Below are 26,829 nucleotides of genomic sequence, written 5' to 3'. Positions count from 1 at the left end.
CACTTGTGGGCCCTCTATGATGCCACATGCTTCCTGAAGGTGACCCCACTTCCTTCCTCCCAATAGCAGTTACACAAGGTGAATTGCATTCGGAGAGCTTCCCATCACTCAAGAGCCCCAGCAGGGGTTTACCCTCAGCTCAGTTATCATCAACAGTCATCCGCACCCTCCCTTCTTACAGGTTCTCTGGGCCTCCGTTGCTGCATCTGTAAAGTGGGCAGGGACAGGGAGGGGGGAACCAAAAAAACAAAAAAATGCAAGTGGCCTTTCCAGTTCTGTTGCTGTTGCTTTGGACTGTGATTGGAAGAAGATGCAGCCAAAGCAGGATGGAGGGATGAAATGAAAGTGAAAGATGGAAACAATTCCTCAGGCTCCGGAGGCGGAGGGGGGTGGGGGTAGGAAGATTAGGCTGGGGAAGAAGGGAGGTTTTTAGAAAGCTGGGCAGACAGGGACCCTGTGACCCAGGCTTTCATTTCTCCTGTGCAGCCCACGGCACCATGTGACACAGCCCAGCCACAGAAAGGGGAACCGAGAAGAGACCAGAATTTCCCAAGAAGCAGAAAGCTGGACAGAGGCTGAGCGGGACAGAGAGCCAGAGGGGGCCAGGGAGGAGGTGGGGGGGCAGAGGGGGAAGCAGGGGAGGCAGGGGAGGCAGTGGAGGGGCCAGGAGGAGGCGGTGGGGCAGAGTGAGCCCTGTGGGAGGGTCCCCTCCCCAGAGTGTAGGCCAGGTGTCACAGGGGTAAGGGACGACACTTCAGCCGGGGCGACCGGGGAGAGCAACAGGAAAGGAGGGGGAGGGGCAGAGAGGCGGGGCGAAGAAGGGTCGGCCGCGAGGGCAGCGGTGTTGAGAGGAGGGGGAGAAAGGGTGGGGGGTCGGAAGAGCCAGGGTGGGTGGAGGAGAGAGGACAGAGCCCAGGGTCAGGGCGGGGAGGTAGAGGCTGGGTGGCCACTGAGGCCGGAGGGGGAGAGAAGGCGAGGCAGAGAGGGGAGAGGGGCAGCCCCAGGGGCTGAGAAAGGAGGGCGGCCCGTCCGAGGGTGCGGGGCCGCAGGGCAGGGCCGCAGGCGGAGGATGGCCGCGCGGGGAGCCCGGGAGGAGCGCCGGCCGCTGGTGGCGCGCAGGCCGCGGGCGCCCCGACGGTGGCGGCGGACCGCGGCGGCCGCGGTGCTGCTGGTGGAGACGCTGGAGCGCGCCGCCTTCTTCGGCGTCTCGGCCAACCTGGTGCTCTACCTCAACGGCGCCAGCTTCAACTGGGACGGCCAGCAGGCGTCCCGCGCGGCGCTCGTCTTCCTGGGCGCGTCCTACCTGCTGGCGCCCGTGGGCGGCTGGCTGGCCGACGCGTACCTGGGCCGCTCGCGCGCCATCGCGCTCAGCCTGCTGCTCTACCTGGTCGCCTCCAGCCTGCTGCCCGCCACCGCCTTCGTCGACGGCCGCCGCTCCTTCTGCGGGGAGATGCCCGTGTCGCCGCTGGCGCCCGCCTGCCCGTCGCCCGACTGCACGCGCGTCTCGCCCACCCCGTACTGCGCGCCCACCCTCTACTCCGGGCTGCTGCTGCTCGCCCTCGCCGCCAGCTCCATCAGGAGCAACCTCACCTCCTTCGGGGCGGACCAGGTGAGTGGCGGGCGGGCCGCCCCGCGCGCCCGGCGAGGTCCAGGGAGGGCGCAGGGCCTGCGCGGTTCCTGGAGCTGAGACCGAGAGCCAGCAGCGACCTCAGGCAAACCACTTCCCCCCTTCTCTGCTCCCGGTTTCCTTACTGGAAAGAAGAGGGGGCGCTAAGTCTAACAACAATAACGATGGCCGTGATGGTAATAACCGTTGTTGGCTTTCTTGGACCATGTGCTGCTTTCAATGTTTTAACTCCGTTAATCCTCTGAACTACCCAGGAGGAAGGTGGTGTTGTTATGCCCACTTTACAGATGAGGACGCTGAAGTTTCAGTATATGAATCAACCCGTCCACGGTCACATAGGGAGCAGGTCAAGGGGTGGGAAGGGTAGCTGGAATTCGGGCCCCTCCAGGAGCCCCATCTTTATGTGTCCTAGGGAATCTGGGGGCTAGGGAAGGAGTAAGCTCCTTCCTAACCAGCAGAGCCAGAGGTGGGGTCCCATAGACTGGTTCAGATCCCAGCTCTGCCTCTCACTAGCCATGAGCACTTGGGCAAATATCTCAGCCTCTGAGGCCTTTCTCTCTGCTTTTGGACAGAGCGTGGCACACAGGAGAAATTCAATAAATATTTACCAAATGAATGAGTAAGTGCCTAATGAAATGACTATATATTTTTTCTTTTTTAGAAAAAAATGTTTTAAAAGATTTTATTTATTTGACAGAGCAGCAGGCTTATTTATTTATTTGACACAAGCAGGCAGAGAGGCAGGCTTGTGGGGAGGGGGGGAGGGCAGGGAGCAGGCTCTCTGATGTGCAGAAAGGCCGATGCTGGGCTCAACCCCAGGACCTTGAGATCATGACCTGAGCCCAAGGCAGAGGCTCAACCCACTGAGCCACCCAGGCACCCCTGATATGGCTATACTTTGATAGCTTCACTCAGTGGGATATTAGACAATAAGTTTAAGTAATATGTAATATGATTAAAACAACCACAGAGGGTGTTAGGAAAAGCAAGGCAGTACTGAGTACAGAATATGATTACAGCCCTTTGAAAAGACTAGGAGTCAGCTAAAATGAGAAACAGGAAAAGGCTGTCACAACAGTGTGATCAGGCCACAGAACTTGCTGTACTTCTCCCTTATTGCCTCTGTTGTTCAAATGTTCTTTAATTGTATTTATCCACCATCATAAAGGGGATATTTTAAAAGAATCATTGCATCCTACCCAGTTTCCATTGTCCTTGCCAAGGACTTACTCATCCAGGCTATTGGGGTTCCTTTGATGTCGGGGGACTTGGTGCCCCCAGGGCACCCTCTCCATTCCTTGGCTACTGTTGATTTCCTTCAGACGAGGAGACTCCCAGCATCTGCCGATAGGAATCTCTCTCCTTCCCTTCATTCTGCTCTTTCACTGATGTGCACTACACCCCCGGGTGCCCTAGGCTGCCCTTGGGAGTCTGAACCTGACCCATAGGACAAGATTGGAAACACTGAAATGATTCCAGGCAGGGGTGGACATCACTGGATTTGAGTTCTTTAAGAATGTCTCTGGCTGCAGTGGAGAGTGGGTAGGGACAGCAGGGGCGGGTACCCCAAAGCAGTGAGGGACTGCTGCAGAATTCAGGAGGGCAGTTAGATGGAGGGTGTGTGGGTGGGAAGGGTTCGCACCATCTGGCAGATAGCCATACCCAGAAGCCCTGTTTTTAACACACTTGCTGATTTCAGAAAGGGCCATCCATCATTCTTGACAAAGTGCTCATTTTGGGAGAGCTCATTTATATCCTGAATGGGCTGCCTGGTCTTCCCTCTTAGAGCTGCAATTGTCATATTAATTTACATCCGATTAATAAATGGAAGTGCCTGCACATAATGGGGCTTATTCAATTTTCTGTTTGGAAGTCAACAGCAAAAATTCTCGTGCGGACATGGTCTTCCCCCTCTAATGCCTAGAGGAGCCCTCAGAATCTCTAAGACTATGCTTCTGTATAGACTATAATTTTACCTTTAGAAAGGCAAAACAAAAACAAAAACAAAAACAACTTACCTTTTCCCCAACACCATCACAGAATGTCAAGCTTAACAGAAAGGAAAACCAGTGGATTTCGAGATGTGGTGGTTTGTTGAAAAGGTGACAGACGTAACAGAGTACAGAATCGCCTTGAAAATTGACCTCTAGTCTTCGCTGCTTTTTAGAAATGCAGGTGCCTGGGCCCAGCCCCAGACCTGCTTGGGCAGGAACTGAGACCAGGGTCTGGGCGAAGTAGAATCAGCCAGCACTACTGACCTGAACCAGCAGACCGGAAGGGGGCCTGGGGCTTGACAGTTGCAGATTGATCCAAATCCTGGGTAAAGATTTTCAGTCTTTCTGCCCTTGCTGGGGGGGACTGATTTCTTTTTTTGTCAGGCCAGAACCCGCTCTTGGGGCTGTGTCCGAGACTACCTCTGCTTTCCCTGGTAGGCCAGCCTTGCTTGACTGGGCTTAAATCAGAAGGAGCAAGAGGATGGGAAGGGACGGGCCGACGGGTCACAGGAGAAAACTCAGCACTTCCAAATTACAGAGGAAATTCTCAATTAGACTTTTAACTGTTCACCACATTTAATAATGTGAAATAGACCTGATCTTTATGGGCTTTCTTCTAATTATAAAGGTGATGCATACTGTAGGCCATTCAGTCAAAGACAAAGGAATAAACCAACCAGAAATGAACAAAGTGACATCAAAGACATCTGTTGGGTGCACTTCTTGGTGAAAATTAAAAAAGCACGGTGTGCCATGGGCATGAAAAAACAGCTGTGCCAAACTATCTTGGTCATTAACAAGTGACTCCCAAGGGAAAGGCTTATTCATTCTATCAACCAATATTTATTTAGTGTCTATTTAGTGATCAGGGACCAGGAAAGTGCCTCTGTGGGAGAGGGGGTGCAGTACCTCGTGGCAGGGTGCCCCCGGTCCTCCCTTACTCTCACCCCTGCCCTGCAGGTGATGGATCTTGGTCGTCATGCCAGCCGTCGCTTCTTCAACTGGCTTTACTGGAGTATCAACGTGGGTGCCGTGCTCTCGCTGCTGGTCGTGGCTTTTATCCAACAGAACGTTGACTTCCTGCTGGGCTACAGCATCCCCGTGGGCTGCGTGGGTTTGGCCTTCTTCATCTTCCTCTTTGCCACCCCCATCTTCGTCACCAAGCCCCCCACAGGCAGCCAAGTGTCCTCTATGCTTAAACTCGCTCTCCAAAGCTGCTGTCCCCGGCTGTGGCCCCAACACTCTGTCAGGTGAGAAGGGGGCTCTTGGGGAAGAGGGCCATGAAGCATGGACATGTGCTGTGCTCCTCCGGGGGGAGGCATGGGCCAGTTGGAAGGACGTTTGGGGTCAACGCCCGTGGTAGTCCTCTATGACGGCCTGCTGTGCTGGGGGCTGGAGTGGCAAGGGTGACTCAGGATGGTGACCGAGGTCAAGGTGGCAGCAACAGTGGTGCGGCTGATGGGCTCACTGTAGAAAGTGGGAGGCTGTTTGTGGCCCTGATGGTGATCACACGATCGAGGTGGAGGTGTTTGTTAGCAGCCTCGGTGAAGCGAAGTCGGCGGTGACTGACGAAGGCAGTAGGGCTGGCTGGTGATGGAGACGATGGTACCAGTGCAGGCTGTTGGGATATAATATAAGTAATCCAATGCCACACTGGTATTAAGTGTAAGAAAGTCTAAGAGGGCACCTGTGTGGTTCAGTAGGTTCAGCGTCTGCCTTCGGCTCAGATCATGATCCCAGGGTCCTGGGATGGAGTCCTGCATTGGGCTCTCTGCTCAGCAGGGAGTCTGCTTCTCCCTCCCCCTTCACCCCTCCACCTGCCCATGCTTTCTCTCTCCTCTCTCTCTCTCAAATAAATAAAAATATTAAAAACAAAAGAAAAGGGGCACCTGGGTGGCTCAGTGGGTTAAAGCCTCTGCCTTCAGCTCGGGTCATGATCTCAGGGTCCTGGGATCAAGGACATCAGGTATCAGGCTCTCTGCTCAGCGGGGATACTGTTTTCTCCTCTCTCTCTCTCTCTCTGCCTGCCTCTCTGCCTGTGTGTGATCTCTGTCTGTCAAAAAAATAAATTCTTTGGGGGAAAAAAAAAAGAAATCCACCAAACTTGCTCTCCCTGAGTTAGCCGGCAGCCCAGAGAGGAAGGTTCTCAACAGCCTCTCACAGGCACACCGGCTTGCTTCAGCCCCTGTCCTTCTTAAAGTTAATTGACGATTTACGCTAAGCAAACCTGTGTCTAGACCCTGGAACCGGTTACGGAGCCTGTCAGTAGGATCTAGATGGAAAAGGGGCAGCACATGTTTGTCCGAGCTGGTGCACTGCTTTGCTGTGGGGTTTCCTTTTAACAATCCAGTGTATCCCAGCAGACTGTCGTGGAATTCAGTGGCTGAAGCCACCGTGTTTTCTTACCTGTCACAATTCTGTGGCGACTGGGCTCAGCCGGGCAGTTCTTCTACTTGTGATGTCATTGTGTGTGTGTTGGGGGGGGTCAGTCATCTGGCCAAAGGGGTTAGAACATCCAAGATGGCTCACTTACATTGCTGGTAGTCCAATCTCGTCCCGCATCATGTGGCCTCATGCCTGTGGCTGGAGCTCCTCACGGCAAGGTGGGTTGTAAGAGAGGGGGCTTTCAAAGAGTGAACGTTCCGAAGGAAAAGAGACAGAAACTATTGGTCTTAGAGTCTGATATTGGGCTTGGAGTCCCCGAGCCACCATTTCTGCTCATTCCGTGGGTCAGCCACAAGGCCAGCCTGGATCCCAGGCAGGGGAGCGAACTGGCCGTTGGTGGAGGAGTGGCATCCCACCATGGGAGGGGAGAGGCTAATAGTGGCCATCTTTAGAAATGACTGCACTGGTGTTTCCCTTTTTGGCATCTCAAAGGATGAGGCAAGGCTCTAGATCAAGAAGGGATTAGAAACATGCCCAGACGAAGGGCAAAAGGGGAAGGTCGCAGCAGTGGTTAATCTATCCTGTTTCCTGACCATTTCCCCTGCACCCCTACCCCTCCGCTGCCTCCGTCCGTAGGGAGAGGGCTGTAATGTTGCCTGTTGAGGAGGATGGACTTGGTGATGGCAAATGGGGGTGCTTTGGGGTATGTCAGATCTGGGACACCCCTTCTCTCTGAGTCAGGCTTGGACTGGGACTTCCCTGCTGCCCACGGGATGCCGGCACTGAGGCCAAAAGTCCCTCCACACTCCGCTGGCCGCAGTCCCTGGTCTTCCTTCCCCCAGACCGCTGGGCTCCAGCTCCAGGAGGGAGGGCTCTTGATCAGCCACCTGTGCGAGAAAGGAGGGGACAGTAAGCACAGTGACAGGGAGTGTAGTGAACAGTTGGCAGGAGGTTGGCTTTGGGGGGAGATCGCCTCATCCACGATGATGATGACGAGGATGCTGATGACGGTGATGACCGAGAAGGAGATGCTCCTGGTGGAGGGAGGAGAGGGGCGGGCTCAGAGGTGACCACTGGTGATGGAGGGGCAAGATAATGGTGGCCGTGGGGGTGGTGATGGCTGCTACTTTATCTGCTGCACCCCATCACCCCACAGAGACCCTCAAGGCACCCAGCCACTGCCTAACCAGAGGTCTCCCCAGCCTGGTCCTTCCCCCCAAGAGGACATGGCCAACTTTCAGGTGCTGGTGAAGCTCTTGCCGGTCATGGTGACCCTGGTGCCTTACTGGATGGTGTATTTCCAGGTGAGCATCCGGGTCTTAAGCTCTGGGAGCACAGGCTCCCTGGTCGCCTGACAGGCCTCCGCTCTCACCATAGAAGCCCAGAGCTTGTGGAAGAGGAGGCAGGGGGTCGCAGCGTGACCTGTGGCTACGCAGGGCCTGGCACAAAGCCATCCCGGTAATGAATAGCGTGAGGAACTCTGGAGACAGGTTTGAGGCCCAGTGCCCCGAATGTCACCCCGTCTGTCTGGGCCTCATGTGCAAAACGGGAGATGTAGAGCCCCCCCCCCCCCCGCTCAAGAGCAGTCAGATCCTCTGATGTGGCAACGGAGGCCCAGGGTTGCCCAACGCCACATAGCCAGTCAGGGACGAGCTCCGTGAGTTGAGTCCCCCACCCGGGCTGTGTCTCAGAACCGCCTGCAGAGCTTTTGAAACTGATTCCATGTCCCACCCCAGACTGTGGGGGGAAGGCTCTAGAAGGGTAAACTTCTCAGGTGAGACTGGTACCCAGCCTGTCTGAGAGTCTCTGCTTCCTGCCATCTCCTCAGGGGAAGGCTGGTGGTGCTGGGGGCAGGGGGGGCGGTGGGCAGCAGCTTATAGCCCCAACATTTAGCCTCCAGAGGACAAGGCCTTTGCCTTCCGTACCCCCTTCCTAGGAAACTTGTTGTGCATTTACCGAATATGGGTGTCGTGTGGGGCCAGCCTGCTACTTGGGGTGACACAGAGGCGAGGGGACAGGGACATGAGGAGGGTGTGTGCATGCGTCCGCGGCTGATTCTCAGAATACGGACATCCTCATACATCAGTTGGTGCATAGCTGCTGTCCTGAGCACCCTGAGTGCCCTCTCCTGCCTCAGGCCCTCCTGGGGGGATTCTCCTGGTCCCCCAGTTTTATAGAGCAGCTAAGAGGGTGATGCCCAGTGTGGCAGTGGGCCCCCTAGATCCTGCCCAGAGCCATTCCGGTGGGCCAGGGCCTACCCGGGGCCTGTGCTGTGTCAGCCCGTGGGATGCAGCTTGGCCTCAGTGTCAAGGGAGAGCTCCCCGTGGGGACAGCCATGTCATTATCTTCCCCATGTCAACAGACATTTCTCCACACCTCCTCTGTGCCAGGCCCTGGAGACACCAAATGTGAGTCAGACCAGCTGTGCCCAGGCTCTGGGATAAGGCTGCACACAGGGCTCATGGGCCTGGAAGCAGAGAGAAGGAGGCTCCCTGACCCAGCCTGGCTCCTGAGGAGGAAGGAGAATGGGGGAGGGGGGGGGTCGGTCACGTCCCCTGAGGCTGGGAGAGAGGACAGCTGTCCGCCTGCCCGGTGCTCCTTCTGAAGAAAGCCCATCGAGGAGCTGGCCGGCTCCCGGGCTGAGGGGAGGCGGCCAGTTCTGTGCCAGCCACGGCTCCGCCCCTCTTGGCAGATGCAGTCCACGTACGTCCTGCAGGGTCTTCACCTCCGCATCCCAAACATTTTCCCAGACAACCCCGCCAACAGCTCTGCAGCTCTGGGAGCTCAGCCCGGCGGCTACAAGGTAAGAGGCCAGGCGGGGGTTCAGCCCCCACGGCAGGTGGTACAGGGTGTCTCCTCTGTAAACAGAAGGCAATGAAGCTGTTTTCACGCCCAGGGGTAGGGGGTCCTCAGGGAACAGGGGTAGGGGGTCCTCAGGGAACATAAAAGCACCTGGAGGATGGGTCAACTTGTGCCCCAGCCCAGGCATCCTGCCAAGATGCTCAGCTGTTCCAGAGAATTCGGGGCCAGCTTTGCTCCCACTCACTGCCGCTCTGAGGCAGCCCTCAGCGCCTTCAAGGTGCACTTGGGTCCCTCAATTTCACCTTGACTTCCCTCACTCTCTGGGACGCCTGGATGCCCAGATGTCTGTCTTTCACCAGAACTTTCCAAACCCGTTCCTTGGTGTGTCAAAGACTCATAACATCAAAGACCTTCAGAGCTGAGGGTGTGACATTTGCCACTATACCTTCATTCCTTGCCCAGGACAGACATCACTAGACCATCTTCACATGTTTTCATGTGGAGCCCGAGAATGTTCCAGGCAGCCGTTACCCACTGATAGAAGCCAGAGGAACCGATTTGCCATCCTCTGATTTAATCCCACCCCTGACTTACCCAGTGGAGGAAAGTACATTCCAGAGAGGGGAAAGGGGCTGATCCTGGATCACCCAGGAGGCCAGCGCTCCCCGCTCCTGTCCAGAGCTCCTTCTGCACTGCTAGCCTGTCTTGCTTGGCCCCCTCTTACCCAGATCCCAGAAGCCTGGCTCCTCCTGGCCAACGTCGTGGTGGTGCTCATCCTGGTACCTGTGAAGGACCACTTGCTGGACCCTTTACTGCTGCGGTGCAAGCTGCTTCCCTCGGCCCTGCAGAAGATGGCCCTGGGGATGTTCTTCGGCTTTGCCTCTGTCCTTGTGGCAGGTGTGTGGGCCTTAATGGAGGGACATGGGGAGGGAGGCTGGCTCTGCTTTGGGCTGATGCTGGAACCGTGGGTCTAGGCCATGTACACCCTCTCACCGTGGGTGTCAGTCTTGGCTTCCCAGGGGGTGTGAACTGAAGGGGACCTTCCTCCTCTAGCCCCGTCTCTGCTCGTCAGATGAGGGAACTCAGGCCAAGAGATGCAAAAAGATTTTCTCCAGTGTCGTGGAAGCTCCCTGAAGACAGGTTTTTTTTTTCTTTTTCATTCATTGCTATGAATAATGCACATGGCATTCAATCAATGTGTTGGAGAATTTTTCAGACACTCAGACACTTGAAAAAAAAAGAATTTATTATTTATTCTCTTCCTTCTTCTAGTTCAAAATGATTTGAAGCCATTTATGACAAAGGGGTCCTGGTGACAAAGCCTTTCATGCTACTGCACAAACCTCCGTCCCTTTCACTCAGCAGCTCAGTGATCCCGAGGTTACTAAGCATCTTTGAGCTCCGTCTTTGCAATGAGGATAGTAATTCGTTCAGCCCCAGAGCAGGACCCGAGTTCTGCCTCATGGAATGTAGTCTAGCCGGAGTGTTGTGCGGATTAAAAAAAGGCGAAGTCTGTGAGACGCCCAGCACTGTGCCTGGATTATGAGGAGCCAGGGGAACCAAAGCTCAAAAACCAGGATTGTGTTGCAAGGATGAAAACCAAACTAGGTTCTTCTTCAACCCGTGCCTTAATGCAGTTTGTCCTAGTTCATCCCCATAGCAATCCTGGCTTTTTTTTTTAAAGATTTTGTTTATTTATCTGGCAGAAAGAGACAGTGAAAGAGAAAACACAAGCAGGGGGAGTGGGAGAGGGAGAAGCAGGCCTCCTGCTGAGCAGGGAGCCAGATCTGAGTCTCAACTGGACCCGGGATCATGACCTGAGCTGAAGGCAAAAGCTTAACGACTGAGCCACCCAGGCGCCCCTTATCCTGGGATTTTTATTCCTACTTTTTGCATAAGAGCACTGGGTCTCAGGGAGCTTAAGTGATTTGCCCACGGTCACACAGCTAGCCAGTGCCCGGGCTCAGGACTGGAACCTACACCATCACCTCCTACCACATCCAGTGTTCATGCCACAACAGCACAGCTGCCTCCTAAGCAACAAAGGGGAAGGAGGTATAAATAAGCTTGAGAGCCAGGTTAAAAACTCTTCTGGATTTCCCGTGGTATCAGGGAAACGGGGCTAGCTGTGATACCAGATGCTGGCTGTGACATCAAATCCAGCGCCAACTCCTCATCAGCTTGGGTGACCCTGGGCTGGTTGCTTAGCCTAAAATTGTCTTTCTTCATTTGCAAGAATGCATATTAAATGCCCAGCACGTAACAGGCTCTCAAGTAACACAAGCTGTTCCTGTTTATGAGTGCAAAACTGCATTCTTAGCAGTCAAGGCAAAAGTCGAAGAGTTGAAGCTCAAATCTCGGACCTCCAGCCTGCTCCCAGGCCCGTGTGCTTTTCCTTTGCTGCCACTAGGTCCCTGGGGACTTAGTGAGTACCAACCACGAGACAAGCTCTGCCCTGGGCTAAGCTTCCGATGCTGGGCCTGGCTATTTATATTCCCCACCCCCACCCCCTTCCACCCAAGGAGGCCTGGAGATGGAGCGCTTACAGTACGTCCATCGCAACCAGACGGTGTCCCAGCAGATCGGGAAGGACATGTACTACGCAGCTCCGCTGTCCATCTGGTGGCAGATTCCTCAGTACCTGCTCATCGGGATCAGTGAGATTTTTGCCAGTATCCCAGGTACCCTGGCCCCCTCCCCTGCTCTCGCGCCAATGACGGGCTCTGCCTGGTGCTGCCTCGAAGTCGGATGTCTCACGGGTCCAGCTTCTGGAGTTCATGGGGGTAGAGGAAGGCCAGGTTTTCTGGGTGGGGCCGAGTTCACCCAGGGGAGACTCACCAGCTCCTGCTTTGTGCCAGGCAGTAGACTAGGCACTGGAGGTTTGCAGGTGGTTAAGACATTCCCTACCGACTTCCCACATGGTCCCTGGTGCTGTGTTCATCCCTCATGTCTGTGCGGGTGCTGTTCCCTGTGCCTCAGGTTCAAAGTGAACCCCGCTTTCCCCATCACTGCTGAGCCGAAATGCCAACTCCTCCATAAAGCCCTTTCCAAGACCCCTGGGCAGAGGGAGTCCTTCGAACCTTCTTTCCTTCATCTCTGTTGCGGGTCTCTGTGCTGTAATAACGCAGGACGTTTGCAGCCCCCGCCGGGCTGTGAGCCAGAGCTGTGGAGTGGAGGTTGGCTCTTTGCTCAGCCAAGTACCAGGAGCAACTTGGCCGGAGGCCCACGGCTAGGCTCTTGTGGGACTCACTCAGAACTGGGTAGGGGGGCGGTCACGAAGACAGTAAACCCAGGGGAGGGCTGTAGTGGTGACTCCAGGGTGTAGGGAGAGTCCCTGGGTCGAGGTGGGGAGCCGGCAGGTGGGCAGGGAGGGCAGAACTCAGCTGGTAGCAGGAAGGAGGTTTGCAGGCAGGGGGAACAGCAGATGCGGAGAGCTAAGCCTTGTGGGGAGTGCGCAAGGGCTGGGGAAGGTCGGGGCCAAACCTGGATGGATGTTGCCGTCTCTCCCGAGGGCAATAACAGCTCCTCCCCCCCCAACAGGGGACTATGGCAGGCAAAGGATCCCGATCCCATTAGAGTTTTTTTTTAGACAGACCCATCTGGCTGTGTGAGGAGGAAGACAGGAAGCAGGGGGGTGGTTTAAGAGGCATTTGCAGGGACCGGACAGTAAATGACTGGGGGCAGCGCTTTGGCCTGGGGCAGAGGGAACAGAAAGGGGGGCTGACAAGAAGTTTCTCAGGTTAAATCAAAAGGATTTGGCGATGATGTTGAAGGAGGGTGGAGAGGGCGGGGGAGAGAGAGGTGCTGTCCCTGAAATGGGAGACCGAGGAGGAGGGGCGACGGAGCAATGTGGGAGGGCATCCAGGCGGAGGTGTTCAGCCAGGGGACTAGATGAGCAGGGCAGAGGCAAGGGGGCACGGGGGCACGGGGGTCATCCTAGCCTCGTGGTGGGCAGTCATGCCGGGGAGGCCAGGATGGAAGCTGGGCAGGCCCCATCTCTGCTCCTCCAGCGGACGCTTGGGTCTCCCCCTGTCCCTCTGCAGGCCTGGAGTTTGCGTACTCGGAGGCTCCGCGCTCCATGCAGGGCGCCATCATGGGCATCTTCTTCTGCCTGTCCGGAGTGGGCTCGCTGTTGGGCTCCAGCCTCGTGGCACTGCTGTCCCTGCCCGGGGGCTGGCTCTATTGTCCTAGGGACTTTGGTGAGTGTGGGGCCCTCCCTGGAGAGTGGGGGCCTGGGTGGTGGGAGGCTTAGAAAGGAGGTGGCAACTAAGTGCTTTGACCCCAGGCCCAGTGAAATAGCAGCCTGGACTCAGAAGAACCGGGTTGTAGCCCTACCTTGGCCAGTCGCCCATGTGGCCTCCCCGCCTCGGGCCTCAGTTTCCCTAACTGTCAAAAGGGAATCCGTGTACTTGACAGACCTCCAAGCTCCTTCCTGCTTCTGGAAGTCTGTCGTTCTGGCTGAAGGGTCACCTTTCTCTGGGGTCTTTGTGTTTTAAACCCCGGAAAGAACATCTGATGGGGACTCACAGGCAGCACAGGACGAGAGGGCTGTCTGTCCACCCACTCCCCACACGGCTTCAGCCGCCAGTCCCTGGGGATCCCTGCTTGACCCAAATGCCAACCCCTCCTTTCCCCAGGGAACATCAACAATTGCCGGATGGACCTGTACTTCTTCCTGCTGGCCGGCATCCAGGCCGCCACGGCCCTCCTGTTTATGTGGATCGCTGGCCGCTACGAGAGGGTAGCTCAGGCCCCAACTTCCCAAAGCTGTCCCAGTAGGGACAGGGGCTGAACACCTTCCCCGCCCTTCTCTCCCCAGGACACAGACAGTCCAGGCCCAGTGGAGGTTCCTTGAGTTTATTCTGTACCCAACGTTAGGATGAAATGGTTCATAAATAAGGGGCATAAGCCCTTCCTTACGAGCATGGTCCATGATGGGGGTGGGGCAGGGCAGAGGTGACCTGGGTGGGCGTCCTTTGGAGAGACCAGATGAGGGACTTGGATCCGCAAGCACCAGAGGGTGCTGGGGAGGCTGCCTGGGCTGGCGGCCGACGAGGCGGAGCCAGGCAGGCTGGGGAGGGGTCAAGAGCTGCCCCGGATCCTCTCCATGTAGCTGCGCAGCTCCTCGGGGTCCTTCAGTCCCATGTCCTCACATACCCAGCGGATGTCCTCCTCGCCTGCCACCAGGATGGACTGCACGGCAGGGGCCCCTACGGGCTCCTCAGACGGCTGGGCTTGGGGGGCTGTCGCAAATGTCACGAACTCTACGCGCTTCCGCCGCCCCCCGGCTTCCTTCCGGGCCAGGGTACTTGAGGAGCTGGTGGTGCCCCCAGAAGGGGCCTGGGCCATGGTCAAGGCTTCCCCTCCTGCCCCAGTCTCGCAAGGGCAGCCCCCCTCCCCCTTGGGCAGGCCGGGGGACTGGCGGTCCAGCTGGCGGCTCAGTTCCTCCTGGTCAGTGCCCAGCCAGACCCAATTGTGGGGCTGGGGGGAGGCAGGGTCGGTGGCACCGTCAGGAGGCTCCTTGCGCTGGTAGCGCAGCACGAAGACCACACCGTTGACCAGGAAGATGAGGATGGCCAGACAGAAGATGCCCAGCAGAGCGTACATGCCCAGCTCTAGGTCGGTGACCCGCTGAGGGGCAGGGACCATCTCCTCCTCTTCCTCCTCCTCTCCAGCCTCTGCCTCCTTCCCAGCCTCCTCCTCCGCCCGCTCAAACTTGCCCCTCACACCCCCGTTGCCCCCAATTCCACCCGCCTCCCATCGTCTCCCTCCCATGCTGGCCTCGGTGTCTGGTGAGCTACGGGCGGGGCTGGATGGGAGGGCAAGGGCCGGAGTAGGAGCAGGGGGCAGCCCCAGCCAGGCAGTGCCAGAGGCCAGGGGGACTCGGTGGCGGCCCCGGCGGCAGGGCTCCGGCGGGTGCAGAGCCACGTGCAGAGGCAGCCCCTCGGCCCCTGCCCCACTCACCACCACCCCAAGCTGGGCACCCCGCTCCTCGGCTGGCAGGACGGCACCGGGCTCCTCGGCTGAGACAGACAGTCCCAGGTCATGGTGGTCGTAGAGCTCAGCGGGGGCCAGGGTGTGATCAGAGAAGGACAGCCAGAGGGAGAGGGCCACCTCCTGTGGGGCACACGGACACAGGCAGAGACACGCGAAGGCACGCACGCATGCACACAGAGACCACTCCCACAGAGACAGGCCACACGGAGGAGGAGAGATCAGAGAGAAAACAGACACAGGCAGATGGACAAAACACAGGGAGAGAGGGGACGTGTGTCAATCACCTGTCTGCCACTCAGCCCTGGGGTCTGAGTCATTGGGAGGGTCCTCAGAGCCATCTAACCAACCTCCCACTGCCACACTCCAGCCGGCCACTGCTTGATCACCTCTATCCACAGAGAGCTCACTACCTCACAGGGCAGTCAGTCCTCATTCTGAAAAACCCTAAGGTGAGGGGTCCAGGTGCCTCCCATCCCCCTGTCATTAGCCCCCACTTGGAGATGTTGACCTCATCCCCCTGACCCCTGGCTGTCACCTGCTTTGGGGCGGGAAAGGCTGACTGTGCCCAGCATGTGGCCGTGACCTCCCCGGGGTGGGCAGTGCCCCGGCTCAGGGCCAGTGAGATGCCCATCACCGGCTGCACCCGCAGCTCCAACACCGAGACCTTGTCATCCGTCACAGCCAATGCCTGCTCTCCCAGAATGGAGTCAGTGAGTGGGGAGCGCACCTGAGGGTGAGAGGGAGCTGCAAGTTGTGGGGGGCCAGAAGAGTACACAGACAGCCCCTCCCCTCCGAGCCCCATCCTCTGTATACTGCGTTTCCCCACCCTTTGCCCTCCATACGACCAATACATACCAGGACCCCGATCCCATGCCTCGGGAACAGTTCCCTCCTCTCTCAAGTCCTGGCCCCCACATATCCAACCCCAGCCCTTCATGCTTTGAGGGTGTCCCTCATTACATGGGCCATCACTGGGTTCATACCTGCTCAGGTACACCCGGGGCCCATTCTGACATTCTTCACACCTACCCATGAACATTCTGGGGGCCTTGGGTGGGCTCTACCCACCTCAATGGAGGTGACGCCAGGCTCCCGGCCCACTAGGATGCGGCCGCCCTCCAGCGAGGCTATGCGTGGGTCCTGCACACGTGCGTGTGGCGCCACGAGGTGGGACACGTCCAGCAGCCAATCGGGGCCAAGCAGGTGGGTGAGGCGGCGCCCGCCGTCCAGCGGGTGGGCCGCGAAGGGGACAAGGAAGCGCACGCTGGCCCGCTGGTACTGCAGGCGGCAGCCACGGGCTCGCCGTTCGGCCTCCTCCGCCACCCCAGCGGCCTCGGGTTCCGGTACCCTGGGGGTGGGGGTAGGGAATGGACAAACCCGGGGGAGGGCCGTCGGCTCAGGCTCCACCCCAGCCGCAGAGGGTCCCGGCCTCTGGAGACACGCAGCTGCCCCTCTACTGTCCCTCTACGTGTGGGTGCCCTGCCGCAGCCCTATTCCTAATTGGTGCCTTTGCCTGTCCATCAGGCCGCCCTCCTCTTGCTCTAATCTGAATTCCTGTCTCCAGGGGAGGTGGAGAGACCATCTCTGAGCAGGGAGACCTTGGGGTGCTCATTGTCCAGAAGGCCTGGCTCAGATTCCTGAGACTGCCTCACCATTGGGCTCTGGTGGGACCCTCTCGATCTTTACTGAGCTAGGTGCCATCTTAGGCTTTGAGGACCCAGCAGTGAACAGAATAGGCAAAATCCCCCGCCTTTAAGGTCTTACATTCTCAGGGAGGAGAGTGAAGGCAGGTGGGGTTAATCAGGCTACCCAGTAATTAGGAAATGATCTGGACTTCGGAGAAGGGGGAGAGGGAGCGTGGAGGTCCGTGATCACAAAGTGGCCAGAGGCCGGTTGGTGACAGGCAGGTGGGTAGGAGGAACCAGAAACAACGGGGCTGGTTTTTTAGACCCCTGGCCGTGTTCCCTGCACCATCTCTCTGGTCCCAGTGCGACTTCACCAAGGCCTCCACTCACCCTTCAGCTGCGCCGGGGACCCTCCAGCCTCGGACCTGCTCCAGGGTGGTGTCGCTCAGCTCCACGCGCAGGGGCAGCAGCGGGGCCCACACTGTCAGCCGCAGCGAGGCCCTCAGCCGGCGCCACCAGAAGTCCACCCGCACCCCGTGGGCGCCCCGGCTCTCCTTGCCAGACACAAACACAGCATCACAGGTCTCCGACACCTATGGGAGGGCAGGAGCTGGGCTAAGCCTTGGAAGACAGGGCTTCGCCATGAGGGGCAGGGCTGAATTTCATCCTGCATTTACTGGCATGTCTTAAGAGTAGGAAGATTTCAGCAAGGGGCACGTAGGTGTCTTAGTTGGTTAAGGGGGTCTGCCTTCAGCTCAGGTCATGGTCTCAGGGTCCTGGGATTGAGCCCCATGTGGGAGCCTGCTTCTCCCTCTGCCTTTGCCCCTCGCCCCTGCTCATGCTCTCTCAAAATCTTGAAAAAAAAAAAAAAGGTGGGGGGTTCACCATGCCTCCAAGATTCAATCTGGAGGAACCACCCATTCCTCAAGTTCACCCAGGGCTCAGCTGGGGAAACCAGCTATTTGCCTACAACAAAATCATTCTCTTGGTAGTGGAGAGTTCAAACCACGAATTTGGCTCCTCGTTAGTGCTGACCTCTGACTTTTGTGTGGGAGCCGCCTGGCAACCAACTGCAGGAAGGTGGGCAGAGGCAAGACAGACCTACCCACCCGAGAGCCCTCAGGAGGGTGTCACTCACATAGGGGCAAAGTGCCATCGTAAGTGGCAAGACATCTTTTCCAGACTGGCAGCCAGGAGCTAAGAAATGCAAGCTCTGGGTTTCCCCTCTTAAAACTTCAAAACAGAGTAAGTTGCCTACCCTTTTTTTAATCTCATGGATCATTACAAGGCTTTAATAATTACCATTTTTAGCATCCTATAAGTATTACATTGCATTAAAAGCTGCCGTGGCTTCAGCTGCTGCTCTCTGCTGCTTTAGTGTCTTAGGGTGATTTTAATTCATCTTTTTCCTTTTTTAAGAGAGGGAGAGAGTTAGGGAGGGGCAGAAGGAGGGGTAGAATCTTAAGCAGGCTCCATGCCCGGAGCAGAGCCAGATGTAGGGCTCAATCTCACGACCCTGAGATTTTGACATGAAATGAAATCAAGAACTGAGCCATGCAGGCACCTCTGGGAGCTTCTAATTCTTACAACAGTCTAATATATTCCCATTTCAAAGCTTAGAAAACTGAGGCTCAGAGAGGTGAAGAGACTTGCCCATGCTCACACAGCTAATTGATAACAAAGATGGGTTTTCTCCTCTCTCTTTCTTTCTTTCTTAGATTTATTTATTTGACAGAGAAAGCGAGAGCTAGCGCATAAGCACAGGGGGAGCAGCAGTCAGAGGGAGAGGGAGAAGCAGACTCCCCACTGAGCAGGGACCCCCCCCCAATGTGGGGGCTCGATTCCAGACCCCCAGATCATGACCTAAGCTGAAGGCAGATGCTTAACCAACTGAACCACCCAGACACTCCCAGAGATGGGTTTCAAACTAAAATTTGTGGGTCCCAACATATATACTCTCCCTCTTTTTTTTTAAAGTAGGCTCTAGCTCTGTGTCCAACATGCGTCTTGAACTCAGGACTCCACGATCAACAGTCACATGGCCTACTGACTGAGCCAGTCATGTGCCTCCAAAGTATGCACTCTTAACCCTCCCACATCGGATCATTTGTCAATGAACGTGGAGGTGCCTAACCTGGGCTGCTGGAGCGACACAGCTCCCACCTGACTGTGGAAAAAGGTGGTGGGAACGAATGAAGTTGAATCTGTGGCTTACCTCCACGAGGTTTCTGGTGTGAAGAAACAGCTGTTCTCTTGGGGACCCGAGTGGGGAAGGGGTCCGTGCACCCCCGTGCATACAAGGGTATACTCACACGGGGCTGGCACTCGCTACTCACCTGCAGGACCTGGGTGTTGGCTGACTCGCAGCCGATCTGCTCTGTCACCTCCACCAGCGCCCCCCCGCTGTCCACCGTGACCAGGCGCACGGGCACACGGCGCGGCTCTCCAGTCAACAGAGCTGTGTTCACCAGCTCCTCGGCCTGGGGGCGGGTGGGAGGGGTGCAGGAGGAGCTCAGCTCCTAGCTCTTCCCCTCACTTGGCCCCAAGCCTGGCCAGGCACAGGAGGGGACTCCTTACCTTGGCCAGTGGGACGAGGGCTCTTATATCCCGCTCTGACACCAAGATCTCCCACACCATTTTGTCCTTCTCTGCTTCGGGGGCCTGGCCTGCATACTCCAGCTGCCATGTGACAGGGCGAGTGACCGCCACACCCCCACTCGTGCTATTCTCCACCAAAAAGTCCACCCACAGGAACTCTGAGAGTTCGAGGGGGCTGCTGGCCGGGAGAGAGAGAGAGAGAGAGAGAGAGAGAGAGGCTGAGCACTTGCTAGTGGCCAGGTGCTGTTGTCAGCACTTCTAGATTGTGAGCTAGGTCCTAGGATAACCCTCAGTTTGCTGGGGAGAAAACAGAGGGACGGAAGTCATATAACCTGCCCAGAGTCACAGAGTGAAGTGGCAGGGCTGGGATTAAACTCAAGCAGCCTGGCTCCAGACCCCCAGCTCTCATACACCCTCGGCCTCTAGAAGATCCACGTAGCCACTTTGCTACCCTCCCTGGAAAGCTGCTTGCCCTCCTGCCTCCCTACTCCCCCGCCACTCAAATATCCACCTTCCACAGCCATTGGGTGGTGGGGGAAGGCATAAAGCAGCCGGGGTCAATCTCTACCCAGGAGGAAGAGTCACTTCTAAGGCCCAGGACTGGCACTTGACCCCCTGAATCATAACCCTTGCAGGTTCCTTTGATCAAACACTGGCTGGGTGCTTGCTCTATATTTTATTTTCACAGACCCTAGGGTGTATATTATCATCCGCACTTTACAGGTGAGGAAACTGAGGCTCTGGTCAGGAGAGGAAGTTATCGGGGGAGGTTAACCAGCTTGCCCGTGGTTATTCATCCAAAATGTCAGAAACAGGATTCAAACCTGAGCTACCACAGTCATGGCCTTGGCCTAGGCTCAGAGCACCAGTAAGAGTTCATAAAGTTTAACCACAGCTGAGCTGTTTCTGAAATAGTAATGGCCCCCAAAAGGGGACCCATTTCATGTGGCTGTGGGAGACAGGGTGGCAGCTGTGAGGGCTGTGACTGAGCCGTCATGATGGGCTGGCATCCCCTGGAACTAGATCATAGACACTTGCTGTCCGGGGGCATGGATACACAGTAGCTGAATAACTTCGCTGTACTGGGGCATGGATACACAGTAGCTGAATAACTTTGCTGTACCCAGACATGGATACACAGTAGCTAAATGAATTAGTATCTGCTCTGTGCGGCTTCCCTGAAGGAGTGCTCTGTGCATGCTCAGATGGGAGTAGGGAGGGAGGCAGCCCGGGAGCCCCCTTCCATTGGGCCCCAGAAAAAATCTGCTCTCTCCTTTCTCTGACACCCAGGGAAAGAGTTGCCCACCTGGAGTCTGGCCCTGGGGTTCCGGCACGGTGGCAGGTGATGAGGGTTGTATGGTGCTTGGAGCCCTTAAAGCGGTCCAGCTTGGCAGTCCAGAGGCTGGGCTGGGCTGGGCGGGCAGCCGTCACATGCAGCCCCTTCTTCACCTTGATCCTGGGAAGGGGACAGAGGCCCAGTGTGTCAAGCTGGGTGCTGAACCACGGACTGAATGAGGGACACAACTGTCGAAAGACATCGGCCTTCCGTCTGGGCTCCCCAACTGCGCTCTGAATATTCTGCTCACCGTCCTCCGGTCCAGAAGGACCCCATCTCAGTGCAGGTCAGGACACAGAGCTCTCCCTGCCTCAAAGACCCACTGCCCACAAGGTCAACTCTAATCCGGGCATCGAAGCCCTCCAGGATCTGGTGAAGTTTTGTCTTTAGCTGTGACATCCCTCTGTCACTCTGCTTCAGCGACACCAAAAGTTCTTGCCCCTCCACACAGCTCATTTACGCCTCTGAGTCCTTGCTCAGGCTGTGCCTTCAGCCCACCCTGCCCTTTTTTCCACTGCTCATTCTTCAAGCCTCCAGCAACTCAAATACTGTTTCCCTTAGAAAGCTTTTCCTGTGCAGGATGAATTTCCCCTCCCCTCCAGCCCTCACCCAGGCCCCACCACACCTGGGACCTCCACCAGAGCACATAATCCAGTGCGTGCCATATAGCTCCTTCCCCTACCGCTGGGGCCCTGCAGCACCAGGTGGGGACTTGGCCTTGCTCCTCTCTGTAGCTCCAGAGTAGAGGGAGACACAGGGCTGGGCACGTTTTAAGTGTCTGAGAAAGATCTAATGAGTGTGCAAGTGGGCACAGGAGAGTGGGAGAGGCACCTGACACAGGACACACACAAACCCAAACAGGGGAGAGGAGATTCATACTCTGCAAATCCTTGTCAGTGGAATTGGGTTGGGGGGCCACTTTGGGAGAACTTCCTGCCGGGAGGGACACAAAAAGGAGGGCCTTCCTGTGGGGAGGAGTGAAAAGGGACGTGCAGCCAAGGGGCAGGCGGGAGAACATGCAGATGAACTTGACTGGAGCAAACACTGTTCCTGGGGCATTAGAGCATTAGCCATTCCCAGGTACCGCACTTTCCAGTTTCTAAGTCCTCTCCTGTTTTCCCTCCCCGGAGCCTCACAGCTGCCCTATGAAGCAAGCCGTGTTAGCCAGGGGAAGGGGAGCTTCCTATTTCTGACTCCGAGTTCGGGGCTGTGCCCATGGCCAGGTCTTGCCGGACCAGGAGAGACTGGGGTGGGCCTGTCTTTGCAGAGATCAAGGATTCCAGTAAGAACCCCTAAAGGAGAAAGCATCTGTCCAGTCTCCCTGCAGAGGTTCCTGCCTTCAAACCACCGCCCCTGCCCCCAACCCTTCCAGGAGCCCAGAACTCACCGCAGAGTCAGGACACTGGCTGTGAAGTTGTGCCGAAGCAGGACGGTAGCACTGAAGAGCTGGCCGGGCCGCACGGGCACATCAGGCACCCGCAGAGTCACCGCCTCGTCCAGGGGCACCTCCTGGTACTGCGGGGGATCTGCTGGGCGCAGCTCCACAGCACCCACTGGGAGGGCCTGTTCCCTGGGGTCCTCCTCCCCACCGGGGCCGCAGCCCCCAGGGCCCTCAGCGGCGGGCTCCAGCGTGTAGGCCAGCTCGGCCCTCGTGGTGGAGCCCTGGGAGAACCAGTGGGAGGGAACCTCCAGCTCCACCACGCAGGCACCTAGGGAGGGCTGCAAACACACAACGGCCATGGTTGACCCGGGGCAGGGGAGCGGTTTCCAGCACCCACACCAGGAAACGCAGAGCTGGAGGGGGTTCATGAAAGGCAGGACCAGCACGGGCCAGAGACATGTCCCAGGTGACTCAGTGACTTGGGCTGGGTCTCCGAACCCATCCAAAAGCCACACTTCGACTTTGGGGGACAGTCTCATTCCAAAGAGAGCCAATCCCAATGCCTCCCCCTAACAATGCCCCAGGATCACCTGGACAACATCTCAGGTTTCGAAGAATCCCGAAGCCCGCAAAATACCTCTCCCTGGAGGATCCCGGCGCCAAAACAGTGCAAAATGCAATTATAAGAGCAATTCTAACAATAATGCAAACACTTGCTGAGGGAGTACTCTGGGCCAGGCATTGGCATTGTACTAAGCTATTGCACTCATTTCATTTGCTCTTTATTCCAGCTCCATATGAAGTATGATCTATTATCACCCCATTTTATAGATGGGGAAGCTGAGTCCCACAGAAATTAAGTTACGTGTCCAAAGTCGTATACAATAGCTCAACTTGCGTAAGGGGCCCTCAATAACCCTTTCAAAGGGTCCCCATGAAAGCTAGCAGAGCGGGAATGGAGTCAGCTTGTCTGGGACTCTGAAACCACCCAGAAGTGGTAAGCTCTTTCTTCCCTCGCCCAGGACTACCCTCTGGCTGGCACAGCAGGTAGGGCAGGCCTAGGTAGGGCCTGCCCACTCACCTGGAAGTGGCAGGCGCGGTGAGCAGTGCCTGCGGGGTGTGTGGCGTGGAGCCGGGCACAGGGCAGGCTGCCAGGCCCTGGTGGCCAATCCTGCCCTTTGAGGTGGAAGAGGACTCGGGCATGGGGCTCCGCCGGAGTCACAGCCGCTTCCACTGACACGGCCCGCACATCCCAGGGCACTGGCCGTTGGTGGGGCTCAGTGGCCCGTGGGGGGACCACCTGGAGGGAGAATGGGGTTGCTCAAGTAAACAGGGAGTGCAGGGAAGCAAGACCTGGAAAAAGGGGATCCCAGGCTTCCAGGCCTGGTGCGGCGGAAGAGAGCATTTACAGGCCTCAGTTTCCCCCTCTGGAAAATGTAGAGCACAGCTGGAGCTGGGGAAGAGCCTTGAGGCACGCACAAGCAGACCTCAGCTCTGAGTCCTGTTAGCCTGGGAGTCGGTTCCTGGGGTCCTCTCCTTACCTGCTGAGTGGCGAAGGGTGGGTAGGAGGCCCGGAGAAGCGGCTGGGCCCTGGGCCATGGCTGCAGGAGCAGAAAGGTCTCTGATCGGGAGCCCAGAGAGGAGTTGGCGGGTGGATAGTGACCCACTTGCTGCACACGGAAGTGCTCAGGGGCGTCAAGGAGCTCCAGGGCTGCGGGCAGGTAGACGGGGCCCAGGGGGTCCTGGTCACAGCCCACTGCAGAAGGAGAAGGCGTAGCGATGATGACAGCTCCAGAGCTGGCCAGGGCTGAACTACGCTCCAGCCTGGGGCACAGTAGCAGTGGGCAGTGGAGGAAGAAAAGGTTAGAAATGTCCCATCCCCCCAGGATGGGGGGGAAGTTGTCCCATTTCACAGAAGGGGAAATGGATCGTAGCACAAGACAGGACCAGGATGTGAATGTATATCCTGGCCCGGATGCCAGCTTCCAAACCTTTCCTTCGTCCACCTTCCATAGGCTCAGGCCTTCCTTCCCTGAGGAGAACCTTCTCAGCATCCCCTCCCCATGCCTGCCCTCTACCTACATGCCTCTGGTATCAAGCCATCTGTGGGGCACAGTTCTCCCCAGACAGGGTCTGCGTAGGGAGATGGTGATGAGGGGAGCTTTGTAGAAGCAGAGACCCTTTCTCTGTCCCTGGGTCCTTGGCCAGACTCATCCAGGCACCCACCCTCCCTCCACTTCCATCATCACCATGGAAACCGCACACTGGTTTCCTGAGCTTGCTCCCTTCCTCTCTGTCCCAACTGGGTACCGGAGTGCAAAAATGGGATTGGGATTGGGACTTTGGGGGAGGAGGGGACCACGACCCTGGGGAGAGCCCAAACATTCAATGAGTAGGACAAAGGACTCCTAAGACCGTATTTGGTTTGTACCAACTATTGGTTAGCCCTAGTAATAATAAACACTTTCGGACACTAACTATATGCAGATGACTATTTAAGACATTTACATATATTAACGCTTCAATTTGTGTAATTAACTCTGAGAACTAGGTTCTATTGCTATGAATTCCATTTTATGGATGTGGAAGATGAGGCTGAGGTTAAGGGACTTGCCTGGGGTCCCCCAGCTGGAAAGTGGGGAAGCTGGGAGTCAGAACTGATATTACACCCAGAGGGATACCCTGCTTCTCCCCGTGGCTGTTTTCAAGGGTGAGCACCTCCAGCCTCACTCCCCAGACTGTGGGTCTCTCCCCTCGCCCTTAAGGTCATGTTGTCTCCTTAAGGAAGCCCTTCTTGATTGCTTGCCCTCCCACCAGTCCCCTAATTGCCTCATCTGAATTGGCTGTCTTCCTGTCTATTGACAGGGGGACTTGTTGTACTCATTCTTGAATCCCCCAAGCTGGGCAGCTCTCCCTGGACAGGATGTTCTGGGAGCCTGGAGGGCTGCGTTTACATCTTAATTCTGTCTCAATAAAGCCTGGGTCATTTAACATCTCAGAGCCTGAGTCCTCACCTGTAGAATGAGCATTTAGCGACAACTGTGAGTAGGGGAGGGCTTTGTAAAGTGTGGCGCGAAGTCTGGAGGAGGGGTTATTGCTACTGAATAATGGATGCGACAAGGCTTCCCTCAACTCTCTGTGTAAGAGGTTATTAGGGCTCCTGCTGGGTCCCCTGGGGAGGGGAGCAGGTGGCTGAAAGGAGCCCTAGAGCCAGCTCCCTCTCTGCCCCATCCTGGGCCGGGGCACTTCACGGTTTCAACCTCTTTCAAGATGTCCCCATCAAGGAGCTTGTATCTGAGACAGTCCACACATCCTGCCCCCAAGTGTTAACAGGTGAGTGACTATGGCTTCCTGGGGGCAGCCCTTGACCTCGGTTCCTCCTCCTGTTCGACTGCCTGGATAATTACAAGACGCTCTGTGGCCTGACTCCCACGGACTCCCAGCACTCAGTGCTCGGCTCTTGCGGTGAGAGTGAGGGGGGCCTAGAGAAAGCCTCACTATCTGCCACCCCCCACCAAGTTCTGTGGTGTCATCCGACTGGTCTGACCCCCATCCTGGGCACACGGGAATCGCTCCCCCTTCCTCCAGTGATAGGGATCCCCACAGAATTCAGGAAGGCACGGATGGGGCAATCCCGGGAGATTCCAAGGTCAGATCGCTCCTGGGGGCAAGGGGAGGGCGGCTACGCACCTCGCAGGTCCCAGGCAAAGGGGTTGCTTCCCAAGCCCGTGGGGGCAGGTCGATGGTGGGTGAGTGGGTGGGGGAGAAGGCTAGGAGCTCTGTGGACCGAAGATTAGGGAGCGGGTGCGCCTGAGCCAGGGGTAGCCGGGTTAAATGCCCGGGCGGGAGGGGGAGCTCGCGGAAGGTGCGTGGGCTGGCGGTGAGAGCCCCGGACTGGCTGGTCCTGGATGAGGAAGAGTTGCCAGGTTCTGGAAGTGAGGGAAGCAACAGAGGAGCTCGACTGGAGGGAAGATCCGTTTGGGGGCGGGGGGTGGTGAGACCTCCGGTCCTCAGGGCAAGCTGCGGGGCGACCCGCTCCGAGCTTAGTCCGGGAACCCGCAGCTCCCCGCTGGCCGCATCCCTCCTAACCGGCCCGGGCCGGGCCCTAGCCACCCCGGGTCCCGCCCATCCCCTCCCCTCCCGCTGACCTCTCACGACGTCCAGGGCCAGGGCCACCAGGAGGCAGAGCCAGGGGCCGCAGGGCCCCCGGGGAACACATGCCGCGAGCCCCGCCATCCCGGCGCACATCCTTCCCGCGGAGGGCGGGGACTAGGCGGGTGGCTCAGGTGGCCCCCGCCCGCCCGGCATCTCCCGCGCCCGCTCCGCGCCGCCCGGACCCGGCCGGCTGGATCCCTGCCGCCGCCCGCCCGGTCGCCTGCCCGCGGCCGCAGCTCCCAGACAATGGAGCGGGAGCCGGAGCAGGAGGGTGGGAGGGAGGGAGCGCGGCACAGGGGCTGCCCCTCGGCCCCGCCGGGTCCTAGTGCCCCACGGATCCCCAAGCCCCGAGCGCCCCCGCGCTTGAGGTCGGGAAGAAGGCCGCTGCCCTGGAGACTGACCCGCCTTACTGAGAGGGCCTGGAGGCGTTCGGCTGGCTCCCTCTTGCCCCTGGAGGAAACAGCCACTTCCTCTGCCTCATGCCCGCCCCACAAGTAACCCACCTGTAAAGGCATCGCACTCCGGAATCTGAACTGGTATTGGGGAAGATGGGGAACCAAACTGCGGGGGCGGAAGGGCGGAAAGGCAGAGAAAGCGGCCAAAAAGGGCTGGGTGACAACCACCTGGGCCTGCCCTGACAGAGCCCTAGGCCACGCCGGTGGAGGGAGGTCTCGGGCGGAGTTCCTGCCCAGCCCCACCCCTGGGAGAGGCCCCTCTGCCCCTGAGGAAGTCCCACCCACCAGGTCTGGCCTCTGGGCCCAGCCTTGGCTATCAGGCAGTTAGGAGAGGTCCAGACGAGGGCACCTAGCAGCACGTTAGCATCTTCGTGGCGGCTTAAAAAGAAAAAAGCAAAAAACAAAACAAAAAAACAACCCACCAAAACAACCACACCTGGGACCCTAGAAAACCACCGATTTAACCTATGGGCC

General features: G+C 57.4%; 2 protein-coding genes across 4 annotated transcripts; one reads left to right on the top strand and one right to left on the bottom strand.

Moving 5' to 3' along the window:
- Window positions 1-371: 371 nt before the first annotated feature.
- SLC15A3 (solute carrier family 15 member 3) lies at window positions 372-13,725 on the top strand. The gene is made up of 8 exons (XM_032356882.1): window positions 372-1,609; window positions 4,582-4,871; window positions 7,163-7,310; window positions 8,699-8,809; window positions 9,537-9,705; window positions 11,331-11,489; window positions 12,852-13,007; window positions 13,446-13,725. The coding sequence occupies exons 1-8, from the start codon at window positions 1,070-1,072 to the stop codon at window positions 13,598-13,600; spliced, it is 1,728 nt and encodes a 575-aa protein (XP_032212773.1). The 5' UTR covers window positions 372-1,069; the 3' UTR covers window positions 13,601-13,725.
- Window positions 13,650-26,543, bottom strand: TMEM132A (transmembrane protein 132A). 3 transcript variants are annotated; one of them, XM_032356880.1, is made up of 11 exons: window positions 26,404-26,543; window positions 23,287-23,501; window positions 22,827-23,045; window positions 21,752-22,083; window positions 20,335-20,484; window positions 19,008-19,206; window positions 18,767-18,910; window positions 16,821-17,023; window positions 15,874-16,153; window positions 15,341-15,532; window positions 13,650-14,925 (listed from the first exon to the last, which is right to left on the bottom strand). In XM_032356880.1, the coding sequence occupies exons 6-11, from the start codon at window positions 19,065-19,067 to the stop codon at window positions 13,891-13,893; spliced, it is 1,914 nt and encodes a 637-aa protein (XP_032212771.1). In that variant the 5' UTR covers window positions 19,068-19,206; window positions 20,335-20,484; window positions 21,752-22,083; window positions 22,827-23,045; window positions 23,287-23,501; window positions 26,404-26,543; the 3' UTR covers window positions 13,650-13,890. The 3 variants fall into 3 exon arrangements, with proteins under 3 accessions (XP_032212771.1, XP_032212769.1, XP_032212770.1); XM_032356878.1 differs by lacking the exon at window positions 26,404-26,543 and adding an exon at window positions 25,894-26,184; XM_032356879.1 differs by lacking the exon at window positions 26,404-26,543 and adding an exon at window positions 25,894-26,184 and having other exon boundaries at window positions 19,008-19,203.
- Between the last annotated feature and the right edge of the window lie 286 nt (window positions 26,544-26,829).

The sequence above is a fragment of the Mustela erminea genome, chromosome 9, assembly GCF_009829155.1.
Source record: "Mustela erminea isolate mMusErm1 chromosome 9, mMusErm1.Pri, whole genome shotgun sequence".
Taxonomy (NCBI): domain Eukaryota; kingdom Metazoa; phylum Chordata; class Mammalia; order Carnivora; family Mustelidae; genus Mustela; species Mustela erminea.
Note: the sequence above shows the minus strand (reverse complement) of the source record. Positions and strands in the feature narration are given on the sequence as shown.

What these genes read in the sequence shown, in the direction of transcription:
- SLC15A3 (XM_032356882.1), top strand. Translation starts at nt 1,070, where the DNA reads ATGGCCGCGCGGGGAGCCCGGGAGGAGCGCCGGCCGCTGGTGGCGCGC. An exon ending in CTCAGCCCGGCGGCTACAAG is followed by an intron (nt 8,810 to 9,536) that starts GTAAGAGGCCAG and finishes CCTCTTACCCAG; the next exon opens with ATCCCAGAAGCCTGGCTCCT. An exon ending in TGCCTCTGTCCTTGTGGCAG is followed by an intron (nt 9,706 to 11,330) that starts GTGTGTGGGCCT and finishes CTTCCACCCAAG; the next exon opens with GAGGCCTGGAGATGGAGCGC.
- TMEM132A (XM_032356878.1), bottom strand. Translation starts at nt 25,993, where the DNA reads ATGTGCGCCGGGATGGCGGGGCTCGCGGCATGTGTTCCCCGGGGGCCC. An exon ending in ACCGCGCCTGCCACTTCCAG is followed by an intron (nt 22,084 to 22,826) that starts GTGAGTGGGCAG and finishes GTGTGTTTGCAG; the next exon opens with CCCTCCCTAGGTGCCTGCGT. An exon ending in CTGGCGTCACCTCCATTGAG is followed by an intron (nt 15,533 to 15,873) that starts GTGGGTAGAGCC and finishes TCTCACCCTCAG; the next exon opens with GTGCGCTCCCCACTCACTGA.